The 16,543-nt window shown below is 40.4% G+C and overlaps 1 protein-coding gene across 5 annotated transcripts in view; it reads left to right on the plus strand.

Moving 5' to 3' along the window:
* Positions 1-16,543, plus strand: part of SEMA5A (semaphorin 5A) — a 459,076-nt gene that overhangs the window by 152,125 nt on the left and 290,408 nt on the right. For all 5 annotated transcript variants that reach the window (XM_046672376.1, XM_046672377.1, XM_046672375.1 and 2 more), the window contains one exon: positions 12,548-12,745. In XM_046672376.1, the coding sequence (XP_046528332.1) occupies positions 12,625-12,745 (121 nt within the window). In that variant the 5' untranslated portion in view covers positions 12,548-12,624. The remainder of the gene's footprint in view (positions 1-12,547; positions 12,746-16,543) is intronic.

Genomic DNA, 16,543 nt, shown 5'->3' on the forward strand with positions numbered 1-16,543 from the left:
ATAGTTCTTTACTTTTGCACAATGAAAGCAAGCAATCAGACATCCCACAGCTGTGTTTAACTTCCTTCACTGTTGAGGAACAACTTGCCAAATTGTTGCAATCTGTTATTTCTTTTTCCGGACTTATATTTAGGAATTGCTACTTTTGAATTTTCGTTAACATATCCAGCATTGCATAACTTTTAATATTGTGATGAAATACAGAATGTAAAACACCTGAGGATTTCTTTTCAACCATGAAGACCTTTACTGTGATGTCCTCCATGACCTTTCTACATTTCAGGCTAATGACCTGAAAAGTAGAATACCATATGTTCACAGCATGTCTGCATTTCACAGCATCGAATTACGTGCTAATCATTCAGTGATTTTGTGGCAGCTAATTCAAGGTCTTTATTGACTTGTTCTTCTGAAATCTCACCTAATAGAGTGATTCCTTGTGAGTGAACTTGTAGTTTTCCATAGAAACTCTCCTGAAACTCCCTGTAAGCACTAGTGAGCGGCACTGGCAGAAGGTATTTAGGTCTTCACAGTGATTTTTTCCATCACTTGGACAAAGACTATCTTGGTTTCTACCCATTCTAGTACCTAGTCAGTCAGTCAATAGTATTTATATGTCATACTTTCTTCTAGGCCCTGGGAATATTGCACAAACCAAACCAAGGTTCAGTCCTCCAGTCGCTTATATCCTAGTGGATTAAAGAGGCCATAAACAAACATATCACTTGAATGATTTCAAGTAGTTTTAAGTGACATGAAGAAGGTAAAACAACAGCATCTGGTAGAGAGTAAGAGGCAGTGCTTTAGCTGGCCAGGTTGGGGAGGGCTTTCTGAGGAGGTGACGTTGGATGGAAACCTGAGTGATGAGAAGGAGGCACCTTGTAAAGACCTGGAGAAAGTACCTGTGGACGTACGGGCCACAGGTGCTGTTTGAAGGGTGATAAGCTCCATGGGCAGGAATACCAGAGGGGGGTGTGTGTGTGTGCGCATGTGTATGTGGCCTGAGCACGGTGCAGAGGTGGGTGGGACTGACCACAGTGGAGTTCCTGTTGGTTGGGGTCAAGGGTTTGAGTTTTTAGGAAGTTGCAAAGGGAGTTATTCCAGGGCTTTACACAGGGAAAAAGTACCTAATCTGATTAACTTTTTTTCCTTTTCATATAGTTTTATTGCAGCTACATACATACATTCTTTTAAAAAGACACAAATATTTTATTGTAGTTGTTTTTTGTCCAGCTTTACTGAGGTATAATTGACAAATAAAAATCATGTATATTTAAGATGTACAATGTGATGTTTTGATATATGTATACATTGTGGAATGATCACCACAATCAAGCTTACTAACACATCCGCCACCTCACAGGGTTACTTTCTTTGTGTGAGTAGTGAGAATATTTAAGATCTATTCTCTTAGCAAATTTCAAGTATACAATACAGTGTTATTAACTATAGTCGTCATACTGTACAGTCGATCTCCAAAACTTAGTCATCCTGCAAAATTGAAACTTTGTACACCTTGATCAACTTCTCCCCATTTCTCCCACCCCCTAGCCCCTGACAAGCCCCGTTCTACTCTTTGTTTCTGTAAGTTCGACTTTTTTAGGCACTTTACAGACATTACTCTGGTTGCAACAAAGAGATTGGACTTTTGGGGGACAGGAGTGAAAAGCCCCAACACCGACTAGAGAGGCTTCTGCTGAGTCCAGGAGAGAGATGAAGTGTCTTAACCTGAGATTGCAGCAGTGAAGGTGAGCGAAGGGGACAGGTGTGTGATCCATATGACAGGTTTACGACGGTGTCATGTGGGGAGATTAGAGAAATCAAAATGGCTGTCGCTGTGATGGGGAGAATCAGGCAGGAGGCAGATTTGGGGTGGGGGCAGGTTAGTGGTTTGTTAGTCTAGTTTGGTTGGAAGGAGTTCTTTGTCACTCGAGTAGCAGTGAAAACTGGATGGAAGCTGCAGTTTCAGGGACAGGTTGGGGCTGAGATATAAGTTTGAGTGCACCAGCTGATAGCTGCCATTTGACATCATGGGCCCCCCAAGAGGGTGTGTAGATGGTGGGCAGAGGATGACACAAGACACCGAGAAGGCCATCTCATATTTGTGCTGGGGCTGGTCCTCTTTCATCATTGGCTGGATTAAATCTTGGTCAATGAAGTCTCTTGCTCCAGGATCTGTGAATGATGCTGCAGCTCGTTACTTAGTGAAATTTCTATCCCCAGGGAATTCAGGCCCTGAACACGTATTCAGGCCCAACATGAAGTCACTTGGTAGAGAAAGAGCATCTGCTTATTTCTTCTTCCAGATGATCCAGGTGTCTAACAAAGCTCCTAACCCCGAGTCAATAAACAATCATTGCAGAAATGAGGTATGAACAGGGATATATTATGCACAGAGTTCTTGAAGAGACTTATAGATTTGGAAAGCATCAGTTTTTAGAAAGTATGTAACATCATGTGGTTTTGAAGAGATAGGCCAATAAGAGTGTGTAGGTTGAGAAGTATGGTATCTTTAGTACAGCAAGGTGACCCTGGGTTTGGGGGCCAGGGACTTACCTGTTAAATTGTTAGTTCTTCCATTTGTCTGTGGGACCGCCTTGAGTCTTGTCTCCACATCTGTAAAATAGGAAGAAATGATAATACTCATTTTACAGATTTATTTCAGGAAAATAAGAGATGTATTAATACTGTATATAACCACATAACCTTCTTTGCAGTTTTTTATATTTTATTACTCTCTGATTAGTGGAATCTTTGATTTTGGTATGCTATGTCTCAGGAGTTTTTTCTTGTGAAGAGAACTTTTAAGATTTACTTTCTTAGTGATTTTCAAATATGCAATACAATATTATTAACTATAGTTAATTTTTATTTTAGTGAGGATTTCTTCTTATTGTTTTTAATAACCTGTCCCAAAAATAGTAATTAGTGCTCTTGAGCCTGCTTGTTGTTTTTCCCTAGACCAAAGGTTGTGACAGATGTGAATGAACTCAAATGTATCGCCTTTGACATATCTGGTCCATTGGGCCACATAGATGTCATCAGATGTCAAACACAAGGGTCATTCCCAACTGAAATCTGAAGACACTACATCAGGGGCCTTTTCACTAACTAGTCTGGTTTTTCCAAGTGTATTAACAGTCTATTATCTGTTAATTTATCTGATAATATTTCAAGATACTGCATTTGCACCCTAGAATGGTGAATTTGATGAATTTATTTCTGCTATGAATTGTAATATTCTTTTTTGGTCCTTTGACTTTTCAAGTGGTTCCAGAGAATTATGATGTGCTAGAGTAACTTATCCAACCCCTCAGGGTTCAGACCCTTGGGTTATGTCTTCCATGTGCTTTCATGTTTTCAGGCCCAGGAGACTCCCTGTTTTTAGCTGGTCTGCCTATAGTAATCCCTTCATCCCTTTGACCATCAATTGAAAAATTCTGACATTTAGAAAGGCCATTTCTCAAAACCATGGGAATCCTTATATTTGGACCAGATGTTAAGAGAATTTTAATAGAGAAATAAAACGTCTGAGACAATGAATAGCAGAGTCATAGAAGAAAAGGAACATGAATAGCCTTTTAATGGAAGCATGAATCTTGTTAAGAAGGTAGAGAGGTGGATGTGGGTTTGCATGAATTTTCTACATTAACTCATTTCTCAGGTGGTGATTGTTTGTTGATGCTACAGCCTGTATTGACCAGAGGTTGAGATTTTCACAGCCTTGTTTTAGAATGAGGCAGGTACACAGGTAACTGTAGTTCAGGGTGATAAAGGCTGTAATAGAAATGAGTGTTGATGTATAGTGGGGCCCTTTGGGAAGCAGGGGGAAAGCAGAAAAATAATTGAGAAGGCTACTCAGAGATGAAGCTTAAGGATTGGGACTAGAGGCAGGGAAAGCTGTCAAAAAACAGCTGACGTTGCAGAGGTGAGAAATAGAGGGGGTTGGTCACGGTGGGAGGGGGGCATGATTCTAGAGATGGGTAAGGAAAGAGTTGTCATAGTGTAGTGACAAAATGACAGATGAGCTTTGGGAAGATGAAGGAGGGGGAAATGGTAGCTGAGTCCTCAGATTATGAGACAGATGTCCGTGTAAACTTGGAGCTAACCATGAGAGGAAATAGGAACAAAAAAGACAGTTGATAGAGACAGATGATGAGCTCACCTGTCGATGAGGTACCTTTGGCTTATTTATGTGAAGATGTCTATTTTGACTTAAGGGTCTGGATTATGTAAAAGAGATCTCAAGGAGAGTTATAGATTTGGAAATCACTCGTTCTTAGAAAGCTTGTAACATCATGTGAGTTTGGAGAGATAGGCTACTGAGAGTGTGTAGATTGAGAAGAAATGTGCATTCAGGAGAGACTGGGTTACACCTTCAGTAAAGGGGAGGGCTGAGAAGTAAGAGTTCTGGATGCAGTAGGAAGACAGGGAGATTTGCGTGTTAAGGAAACCAAGGAAGAGAGAGTTTCAGGAGATAATCAAGGGAAAAGGTCAGTGAGCATGAAAACCACAGAGATGTCCAGTTGTATAAGCTCGCTGGATCTGGCAGTCAAGGAGTGTGCAGTGATGTTGACTAGAGTAGTGACAATAGAAGTGTGTATTCTTTTGTCCCCACTACCTTTGTGTGCTTTTCTATGTTGGCATAGACATTGCATCTTGTAGTTGACAAGAGGGAATGTGGCACTCCAAGTCCTGCTTATCTTAACTAAAGACAAATGGGAGCTGAGAATAGTAGTTTTCACACCATAAGAGTTGTTTATAACTTGACTATTTTATTGAGTCCATATGAGTTTCCTGCCTTGAGGAAACATCTCTGAATAAGTCCTTTAGAAATTGTTGATATAGTTATGTTGTCTTGAAGGACCCATTATTTAAGGTTTTTTTCTTTCTTTCCTAGAAAAGGGTCTTGTTGGTTTAGCTAACACAGAAGTAGATTGAATGAACTTTCACTTCATTTAAAAACCTGCTGACAGATAAATTAATATGGCCTTTGTGTAAATAATAATTTTATCTAATGGACTTCATTTATTTTTATGGTTCCTCCAGGCGATCTGGAGCTAAACAAGGGGAAAAAGGGAAAGTGTAATAACACTTCCCTTTGAAGAGAGATATAAAGTAAGGTCACTGGAGCCGAACCATTATTGAAATGTAGAAAATAGTTTAATGTTTGCTTTTCCCCATTTTATACCATGAGGTCATTTTATATAGCCATAAAGTTCCATTTCATCTCAGTTCAGAGACGATGAAAATCTATGAGGAACAGAGCAACTTCTTTTTCAGTTACCTGAAGGTGGCAGCCACTGGTGCTTCTGTACTTAAGGGCAGTCAGTGTTTTCATTAACACGTTCCTAAAAATGTTTCACTAAATCATTTCTGTTAAACCTCTTTGGGCTGAAACTTGGCAGTCAAGGTACATGGGTTAAAATAGTATAAAAAGGATCCAATTTTTACAAAATGCATAAAAATTGAAGATGCAATATGTTTGGTGAGCATCCTGATACCCCTTATAGACTCAACCCAATTACAAAACAATTTTAATTTCACTTCATTTCCCAAAGAATAAAATGTTCAGTTATTGTTCGTGAAAAAGGTTGGAAGCATTCTATGAACTTGAACACTGCACATTGTTAGGCTTATTGTTTTATTGATTCTTCGTTTAATTCCCCTTCCTGCTCGGTACCCAGAATATGATACTGCTCAAGGAAAGAGCATAGATTTAGTCATACCGTCCTTCCAGCCCTGGTACACTATGGACCTTAATTCTCCTGGATTATTTATTCTTTCTTCTTTGAATGCTCTGACTGGCATTCCTTCAGAAGCCAGAGCTTCTATCTTCTTCATTTGGGGGGAATTCCTTCTTCTTCTGTGTTTCCTAAGACTTTGCTCCTACTTCTATTTGATAGTTGTCAAAAGATAGATTTTTACTTGTTTGACTACTCTCAACTGTAACCTGGAAGTGCCTGGACTGTTGGCCTCTTCATCTTTGCCCCCCTGTATTGAAGGGCCATCCTTTGCCACAGGTGACATCCCTCAATATGGCTGTCTGGATTAATGACACCCTCGAAGACACCACCTGTTTCTGTGCCAAGGGGTCATCACTTGTGATTTACTCTGGAGACAAGAGTGTGATCAGGCCATCTGATCTTGTGGCCATAAATGTGTGATTTTACCATCATGGGCAGGAATGCTGAGTGAGCTATGCAAAGAGCCAGGGGGTAGTAGCACCCGTTTTGACATGGCCTGTCACTACCTACTTGACCTTATATAAACCTGTGAGATCCATGTACCCTGAGCCTTCACTTTCTCAGCTACAAAGTGAAGAGAGAGACTAGGTGATTTCCATGTCCCCTTTCACCTCTCAAATTCAGGGAATCGTTGGTTCGTTTCCTGTCTCATATGTGCCAAGGGACGAATAAGCCACCTTGCAATGGTGCTTGCTCAGTGGCAAGGGATGGGTGAATTCTAAATGCTAAAGAGAACATTGGCTATGTGACCTCTGATTCATTCAGATGGCCCATTCAGCATGTTGAAACGCATAAACTTGGGACTGCAATTACATGTTCAACCCATAGCTTGTTTGTAATAAAACAGAGAAGTCGAAACTTAGACACACGAAAGGATATGTGACCATACTTGCACCTGTTGATGAGGAAGCAGATGCTGTCATTGGTACATCATGGTTCCTGGAAAGGAGCTGCCGCTGTGGATTGGAATAGGCGGTCACTGTGTATGCAGAAGGTAGAGGTCAGCCTGAAGCTTGGGTAGTGGGAAGACTGGGGGCAATTGTGAGGCCTGTGGCATCAGCAAATGTTTAAATGAGTGTGCAAGGGTTACTCAGAGAAACCTGGCTAGGCTAGAGGGGCAGAAAGGAAGCCTTTGCAGTGGGAGTAGTGGAGGTGGAATTAGTAGGAGGTGGGTTGTTGGTGAAAGGGCACAGTGTTTTCTTTGGAAAGCAGTGGAGGAATCCTGAAAGTTTTTGAATAGGGCAGGGTTGTTTACCTGGCAGCTTCTGATAATTGTGCAACAGACGCCGTATTTGCCTGTGCCAGGCTGTGTGGGGATGAGCCTAGGTTTGTTCGGAGGATGGAATGATTCTTCAGTGGTTCTGCTGCTTTCAGTTTGGGCTGGGACTTTAGTCTCTGGGTGAGCAAGTCAACTGATCCCATGGGATGGGGCCAAGAGATGGAAAGAGTGAATGCCAAAACAAACTGTTCAGAAGAGCTGCCCATCACCTTCTCCTCCAAATCCTGCCGTTTGAGTTTCTGATGTTACAATAGGCTGTGACTTTTCATAATTAAGAGACATACATGCAGCTGGCTCCTCAACTTTGGCTTCAGCCCTTTGATACTGAGGACAGTCCTGCTGTGGGCATGTGGGGGGACATGGCTTCCTGAGTCCTCTCTGAGTCAGCTCACTGGGTTGGTTCACTCACCTGACTTCTTCATCCTGTCTCCAATGGAAGTCCTTAAGGCCGTCAGGTAGGGGACAGGCCTGGAAGAGTTTCTGTGGACTCTGAATTGTGCCAACGGACCTGACTTGTGCCACTTCCAACTTTATAGTAGGTCTGAGGCTTGAAAAGAAATACATTAAGCTAAATTTGGATCTGGTTTTATTAATAATTAGTTAGACTTTGTTCGCTAAGCATAACTTCTTGTATAAGCTTTCATTCTTTTTTATCTGACAGCTTTTTTTTTTTTAACTAAAAGGAACAGTTATTTTCTGTTCCCCAAAGCCTATTCATTTGCAGTGTGGGTGTGAATGGGAAAAGCTATTTATTGCACAAACACTTATATACAGAGTTTTGCTTATTTAGATCGAGTTTATAGAGAGATCCTCCCACATCAGGAAACCAAAGGAAGGCTTCAGGGATTTTGAAGTAGATACAACAAAAAAGCTTCTATTTTGTAGCCCAAATTGGCCTGCTGTCATGTATCTTCATATTGGCAAAATCATTTGCTTAGTATGAACTCACCTAATATATTTTTAATTTTCCAGATATGGTAGGGTGAGATCCAAACAAGTTTTATTGAAATTGATCCTATGAATATTCCTTTATAATAGATTGCCCAATGTGGCAAATATTTGTAATTAATGTGACTTTCATTTTTATTGAAATTTTGCTGAAATGGCTCAATACAAATTCAGTCAGGTGATTTGTATAAGCATATTTTAAAATAATCTGTCAAGTGATGTTAGCTTACTTACTTTCTAAAGAGGGAGAGGTATTTTGACTCACACTAATCAGAAGTTTTCAATAAGGGACAATTTGGCAATGTCAGGAGACAATTTTGGTTGGCACAAATGGGGAGGGCGTGCTACCAGCATCTAGTGGGTAGAGGCCAGGGATGCTGCTAAATGCACGGAACAGTTTCCAGAACAAAGAATTGTCTGGCTCTAAACGTCAGTGGCGCTGATATGGAGCACTACAATGCCCGATATAAATATGCCCACCCCCACCCGTGCCACTAAGAGGCGAGAGCTTCATGATTCAGAGGAAGATGGAATTGCACCAGGATGGAGGGACTGCTATTTAGAGCTAAGCCTATTTAGAGTCAAAGACTATTCAAAGAGTTAGCCTTGCATGATAGGATGCTCAGAAAAGCTCACTCTAAATGAAGACTGTGAATGCTGTTCCCTGGCCCCTTACCATGATGACTGTTTATACAGTACCTCTATTTTAAGAAAATAGGTAACATGTCATAGTCTGAAAATTATAAACTTCTAAAAGCACCTGTTCTCATTAAATGCGTCCTCCTTAGTTTAACGTATCAAACATGCAATTTCATGTCATCGCCATCAAACTGTATGTTCCATTTTAGCTGCTGTTTCACTTGAAATGGCATCTCCCTCTTCTCTAATCGTCACTTTCCAAACCCCAGGGAAGGAACGTTTCAGGCACCTGTGTTACTCTCTCTGCCTTTCTTCCTTCATGGGGCAGAGACGTTAGGACTGAGCTGAGAGTGCATGGCTGTTGTGAACGTGGGGCAGTTCCGGTTGGTGGTTGGTCATAGTTAACAGAAAGGGGTTCTATGTTGGCTTGGGTCTGACACATTGAAAAATGATGTGCAAGAGAATTTGCTCTTAGCCTCCACTTGACTTGAGCTCAGTCTGAAAGTTGGGGACAGGACAGTGCTCCAATCCATCTCTGTGATGGAATGCTGCTTAGTGGGAGACACTGCTCTGGGTACCAGGCATGGGTGTCAGTGCTTGGCGTCATGCCTGCCACAGAGCTTGAACTTGTTGAGGGCTCACTGTTACTTTCATTATCTTCCCATGTTATTTTTATCATCGAGATTGTTTTGACATGAGGCTGTGATAATCTACCTGCAGGCTTCCCTGAGTGGACTGGCGAGGGTGCTCCAAATCTCGTTGCTCTGAACAGAATTAAATTACATCTAATTCTAATAATGTTATTCTATATTAAGATACGTCATTTGATGGATATCATGTCTTAAGTCTCAGGTCAGAAGGATAAGAAAAGATGGGCTGTTTCCTGTGTTTACCTCTAGACTGGAGTTCTAGAGCAGCCTCCAGCTTTTCAGACTATGACCCCTTTTCCAAAAGTGAAATTAACCATACTTATAGTTTAAAACCAAGGAAAAATAACTCTTGTTGCTCTGTTGTCCATTACAATGCACTGGGCCTGGGTGGGAATTATGGACCCATTGTACTCATGTGCCCCTGACTCCCAATTTTCCTCTCCCCTCCTTCCTCCACCTTCTTGCTCAGGGTCTCTTGCTCCTACAGAAGCCATGCTCTCACCTTGTCATGATTTGTAGCTGCTTCATGTGTTTCTCTGCCCAACTTGAACATTTCTGTCAAAGGGAGCATTGAGTCAGTGAGGCTCAAAATATGGAGAGTGTGAAATTTGATATACTCCAGCTTTATGTTTTCTCCATCTTGGAATCTCATCATACATTCATGTGCACACTCCTTTTTAAAGATGAGGCCTCTTTCTTTCCTTTCGTAACCCTTCCTTTACTGGGACCCTAATAGTTTGTTGCCTCTGTTTTTTCTGGATCTTCTTCCATTTGATACCTCTTCTCCCTCTTAAATCTACAATCTCTTCTCCACACACCACTTCTCAGAAAAGAAGCCACATTTAATGATCTGTTTTCTCTACTCTGAGATTTTCCTAACATTGATCTTGTGGTGCTTATCTGATTTCACTGAATTTTCTATGGTCACCTGGCATTCAGAGTAGCCATGCATGTTATATTTCACTTTTGCTCCATCCATTCTCTTCTTAGGTCCTTGGTATACGGATTCTGTCTCTTGTTCTCCTGAAACCGAAACCCCCAAGTTGACCATTGACTGTCTGTTGACTAAAACCAGTGGTCTTGCTTCATTGGGATGCAGTTGACCAGACCCCTGTTTAAAATGCGTATTGCTATCCTCCAACCTGACTTGATCTTCATGTTGCCGTATTCCCTTGATGCTCTCTGTTCCCTTTTCTCATCTTTGTGTGGTTACTTTTTTAATTACAGCTTCTAAACAGTTCTTTTTAGCTCTTTTTTTCTCATGTTTTCCCCTGGTGAGTCTTAACCGTACCCAGGATTTTAACCTTTCAAAATATTATATGCTGTGTCTGAATTCTTTTTTCTTCAGCATCCAACCTGGATTTTTCACAGTCTGCTGCATTTCCTTAAATATTCTCCCAGCATCTTAAACCCAACATGCACAAAACTAAATGATCATATTCTCCTCTAAACAAAATTCTTCTGTTGATTGTCCTATTTAAATAAGTGGCATTACTATCCTCGCAGTCCCTTATATTCTGTGTCTTGAGTCCATCTGTGCCTCTTGCTTTCTGTTCCCTAAAATTTAGCAGATTAGAACAATAATTGTTTTATTATATTTCGCACTTTGGGGGTTAGGAATTTAGACAGGGCTCATTGGGGTGATTTCTTTGCTTTTGTGATACTTACTGTCCTCAGTGGTTTTCAGCTTTACTCACGTATCAGGTGCCTTGGTGGGAATGGATGGGAAGCTGGGCTCAGTAGGAAATGTCACTAGGACCACCTATATATGATCTCTCTAGCATGGCAGTCTCAGGAGAGTTGGACTTCTGGCCTGGAGTCTCAGTGCTCCAGAGAATGTGTTGTAGAGACAAGAAGTGGGCACTGCCAATCTCTTAGCATCTAGGCTGGGCGACAAGCCTACCATCACTTCTGTTGTATTTGATTGAGTCACACAGTCACAGAACCAACCCAAATTCAAGAGAGGGTGGATAGACCACCTTTCAATGGGAGGAAGCTCAAAGCATCTGTGGCTCTCTTTCATTTGCCATACTTTCCCTAAGCCATCACTCTGAGTGTTGACTGTGTTTGCCTGAATTTTTATTTACGTTGACCCCACCTGAAGTCACAGCCTCATTTATTTCTCTTCTGAATACTTGCAGTGGCTTCAAATTAACTTGTCTCTATGCTCCTCTCATCTCTATGCTCTTCTTTGCCCAATTTCCTATGTATACTATTGTGAGGACGATTTTATTGCTATCTCTTCTAATGTTAATATACTATGGTATCTTGTTGCCTAAAAATGGAGACCTCAGACCTTAGTATAGTTTATCTTCCAAACCTTAACCCAACCGACTTTTCAAGCTGCTTCCCACTACTCCCTGTGTATCTCCTGGGGTCTGGGTCAAGTACAGTAAACCACTCCCAAAATATGTTGCCTCCTCTTTCCTCTTGCCTCTCTAATGCATCTTTTTATCCTCTTCCCTTGGCATGGAGTGTACTTCCAGAAAGCTCCATCTGCTGAAATCCTCTTTATCCTTCAGTACTAAACTCAAGTATGAACTCCTTCCTGGACCCATCCTTGATCCCTCTAAATAGCCGTAGTGCTCTCTCCTAATTCCCACAGCACTTGTGGTACTTTTTATGGTTTTCTAATAGCTTGGATTATAGTTATTTTTACAAGCGTATCTTATTTTAAAGCTTATTAATCTTTTAAATTATTCATGATCTTTAAAGTCTCGCGGCTCCCAGCCTACTAATTTCATTTCACCCAGTAGGTGCTCAATATAGATGTTTGATTCACGCTTGATCTTTAGCCAGAAACTTTGCAGGTGGGTCATCTATAAATTTCAAAGGATAAAATTCACCAAATATGATGATTTTTAAGAGTTGGATAGCATAATAATCAGGTCGTTAGTAAAAGACAATGGTTGTGGCCTTATTAAATAGGCACCTTTGGGTATTAAAAGGAAAGGCAGGGATTCTTTGGGTTTCCACATGTACATCTGCGTTTGCATGAGGGAGTGAGAATGATCTTCCAATGGAAAACCAGTTGATGATCACTATAACATTTCTGTTTGTATGACAAACGGACTATCTCATAAAATTGCTGGAGAAAGAGAGGTCTCTATTGAGACACACACGCACTCACACATATCTGAAGTGTCACCTAGAAAGCGATGTGTTTGTCTAAGCACTCTAAACTCTCTTTTTGTTAAAGGTAGTGACAAGGGCTTTACCAAAACACCACCCACCAGAAAACCTGAACTCATGTTTATCTAATTGTTCTCTTTTGTGTGTTTTAGGCACTTTCCCCACATGACGGGAAGACGAGTTTCTGGTTAGAAGACAAGTGCCCAGAGTCAAAGGCCTTCTGCCCACCATGAAGGGACCCTGCGTCATTGCATGGCTGTTCTCAAGCCTTGGGTGGTGGAGACTCGCCCAGCCAGAAACCGACGCTTCTCAGTGCCAGAGAGCGGAGCACCCAGTCATTTCCTATAAAGGTAAGGGACAAGCATGCTCTGATTGCAAAGCCACCATTCAAATGCACATTCCATATTCACTGATAGAGGATAACAGTGGTTATTACTCTATTATTCTGCGACTTCAAATAGGAGCAAAAATACAAAATCCTTCATCACAAGAATTTCACATCCAGAAACTGATCATTAGGAGGAGTCCAAGATGGGAGTTATCACAGGTGGAAAATCTCATCACTGAGGCCACCTTTAGGGGCTGCAACCCTCCTGGATTGGAGCCAGGGGGTAAAAATGTGACCCACAGAAAGAACACCAATACAAAGTAAAACAAAAATTCTTCACTTCAGTGTTTCCCAACAATGCCTTAGTCTTGCCATAAAACTGAAGCCTTTGTCTCTATCTGGCATTGCATGGCAGACAGAATTGTTTAATGTCTCGAATATCTCCACAGATCTGTAGGATTAATTAATTAGTATGTATAATTAATTAATTAGCATGTTTATCTACTCACTTATTCTTTCATCCATCAAAATTTATTTAGGGTTCTTTATACCCTAGGCCCTTTAAGTATTCAGGATGAAAAGTAAATTAGTCTTTGCCTCGTCCTCAAGGAACTTACGTTATATTATTAAGCTAAGTATCATTAATCAGACATTGTATTTTAATAATTCATCTAATAAATAGTTTTATGTTTTGTTATTTTTTAAACTTTATATCATGAAAAGTTTCCAATATATACAAAGACAGAAAGAACAGTCTAAGGAACACCCAGCCCCCACATTTATTAATTCATGGCCCACCTTTCTGCTTTTAAATCTGCACCTATGTTCCCCCACACCCACCAAATTATTTTGAAGCAAATTCAGGAAATCATATAATTTTATCTATAAAATTTCCGTTCATGGCTATCAAAGAAAGGGAATTCACAATACCATTATCACATCAAAGAAAACAGACAAAACCCCAAAAACCTAAAACAGACAAAAACCCAAACACATCAAAGAAAACAAACACGAAACAGTTCCATACAGTCACCACACATCCAGTGAGTGAGCGAGACCCCTGATGGCCTCGTGAATGCTCATGCATGATTTTATTAGCAGTTGGATTGAATAAGGATCTAAGTAGAGTTCCTACACTGCAATTGATTAATCTATCTCTTGAATCTCTTTTAATTTTTTACTGTTTTGTTGTTGCTGTTGTTGTTGCTCCCCTTGCAAATTAATTATTAAGGAAACCTGAGCTCTTTGTCCTGTAGTTTCCAAGTCTGGATTTTGCCAAGTGTATCCCATTGGTGTCATTCAAACGTTCTTCTGTCCCGAGTATTTTTGTAAATTCATAGTAATATCGAGAGGCTGCTTAGATTCAGGTTTGGATCTTTTGGTCTCAGATGTGTCATGGATGGTGCCATGTTCTTCCAGTGGGAGGCAGATGATAACCAGGTGTGAAATTAGCATCAATCGATGATCGCTGCCTAAATCTACTGATTCATTCTTGGATGCAAAACTGGGATTTCCTGATTTCATTGTTTTTTCTTCATTTAATGGCAAGAATACTTCTATATAAAGTAACTTTCCCTCATCAACTATTTTCCTCATCAAATACTCTGAGGGTACAGCTCATAAAGGAAAGGCAGACTAAATGCTTTTTTTCTTCCTTTTACCAGTTTTTTTAAAAAGACACTAGTTAGCTAGTTCTCTAACATAATTTAAAGGGGACAAACAAGATGTTGTGTTTGCTTTTTTAAAATTTTGATTATTAGAATCATTATTAATACGTGGATTTCAATATTTGGTAAATTCAAACAATTGCAACTTGTTTTTACAAATGGTGACGTCATCACATTTCAAGTCCATCGGAGCCTTTTGAGGGTGATCCTGAGTTTTGGCACAACTCAAGTTGCCTTTGATACCATGCCTACTATCTGGGATAGTAAGATGTTCTGGACTCCTCTTAGCCATTGCCTTTCGTAGACTTGAGAATCAGTCATTTTGGCCTGACTTGCACACGGGGGTGCTCAGATTTAGGTCTTTTCAATGGACAGAACTGAGAAAACCGTTTTTAAAAATACACCATAAGTTCTTCTGGATCCTTCCAATTCATCCTCACGACTCTAGGGTTTTTCTGAACCTCTTCCATCTAATATCTTTTTCTCCCGTGCACAGAATCCTTAGTCTCTGCCGCCAGCATAATTATTCCTTTGTCTTTCCCTAAACACATACTCAATTGTTTCAGAATAACAATTTCATGCAACTCCAGTCATTTTCGACTACTGGAAACCCTTTAAGATGATTTTTTTTTCTCTTCTTTTAGTTCTCAGAGTATAAATTTCATTGGGAAGTTAAAGCAAAGTTACTGCTTTGAAATCACTTGAAATAATTTCCTTTCGTATGGTTATGCCACCAACTCAAAACCCAGTTAATTTCATTTGTTTAATTTCATTTTTGATTTCTAGAGATCTGTAAAATTTACTTTACATTATTATGCAGTGTTTCAAAGTCAAATTAATTAAACAAGGGATGTTCAGAGAAACTGGATTTACTCCCTGTGTTCCTTGTCCTGTTCTTTCTCTCTACATTTAGCTGGCCTTTTACTTATGTTTTATGGTTTATGCTTCTTTTTTAATATAAAAAACTATGTATACACTCACACATATAGTCATACCTTCCCTTCTTAGATAAAAAGTGGCATATACACAAACTTTTCTCTGTCTAGCATTTTTTTTTTTTTTTTGAGGAAGATCAGCCCCGAGCTAACTGCTGCCAATCCTCTTCCTTTTGCTGAGGAAGACTGGCCCTGAGCTAACATCTGTGCCCATCTTCCTCTACTTTATATGTGGGACTCCTGCCACAACATGGCTTGCCAACCAGTGCCATGTCCGCACTGGGGATCAGAACCGGCAAACCCTGGGCTGCCAAAGTGGAACGTGCGCACTTAATCGCTGCGCCACCAGGCCAGCCCATAGCATTTTTGACATAGTGATATGACCTGGAATCCACTCTCTAGTAGTATATTATGTCACTCTTTTTCACAGCCACATAGCTCTCCACTATGCAATGAAACTTAGTCTACTCAACAACTCCCTATTGAGACATGTTTAGGTTATTTTCTGTTGTTTGTGATCATGGATAGTGTCACAATGAGTAGTGCCTCCTGAAAACGTCTTTTGATACTTTTGCAAGGATCCCATTGGGAGAGATTCCTAGAATTGGGGTTTCTAGGTCAAAGGGTAAATGCATGTGTGGTTTTCCTTGATAGTGTCCAATTCCTATTCATGAAGGTTACACCATTTTGCATTCTCACTGCCCTGGATATGAGTCTTGTTTTTTACTAGCCTTTCCAGCAGAGTGCACTGTCAGGTTTTGGGATTTGGGCTAATCCCATAGTTCATAAATGGCATCTCACCATATTTTTGATTTGCATGTTTTTAATTTGGAGTGAACATCCAACAAACATTTAATAAGTGCCTATTATGTACCAGGGTCTGTGCTAAATATTGAGGGGATAAAGGCAAAAAACACACTTCCTGTTAAGGGTTTTGAACGTTTTTAGGAATATAAATCCAAAGTACCATTGCATCACATTCTGTTAAGCATTCTATGGGTGTCTTTGCTGGATGCTATGGGAGCCCAGGAGAGGGACATCTGAACCAGATAGCCTGGGCCATGGGAGAGTGGTTAAGGAAGGTGTTGAGGATGAGACAATGTCAGAGCTGAGTCTCAAATGATTCTTAGAAGGTATATATGAACTCAGGAAGGGAGAGGTATTCCAGGGAGAGGAAAGAGAAGTACAAAAGCCCTGATGTGAGGTAGGGGAGCGTAG

This window comes from Equus quagga, chromosome 9 (assembly GCF_021613505.1).
Source record: "Equus quagga isolate Etosha38 chromosome 9, UCLA_HA_Equagga_1.0, whole genome shotgun sequence".
NCBI classification, from domain to species: Eukaryota; Metazoa; Chordata; class Mammalia; order Perissodactyla; family Equidae; genus Equus; species Equus quagga.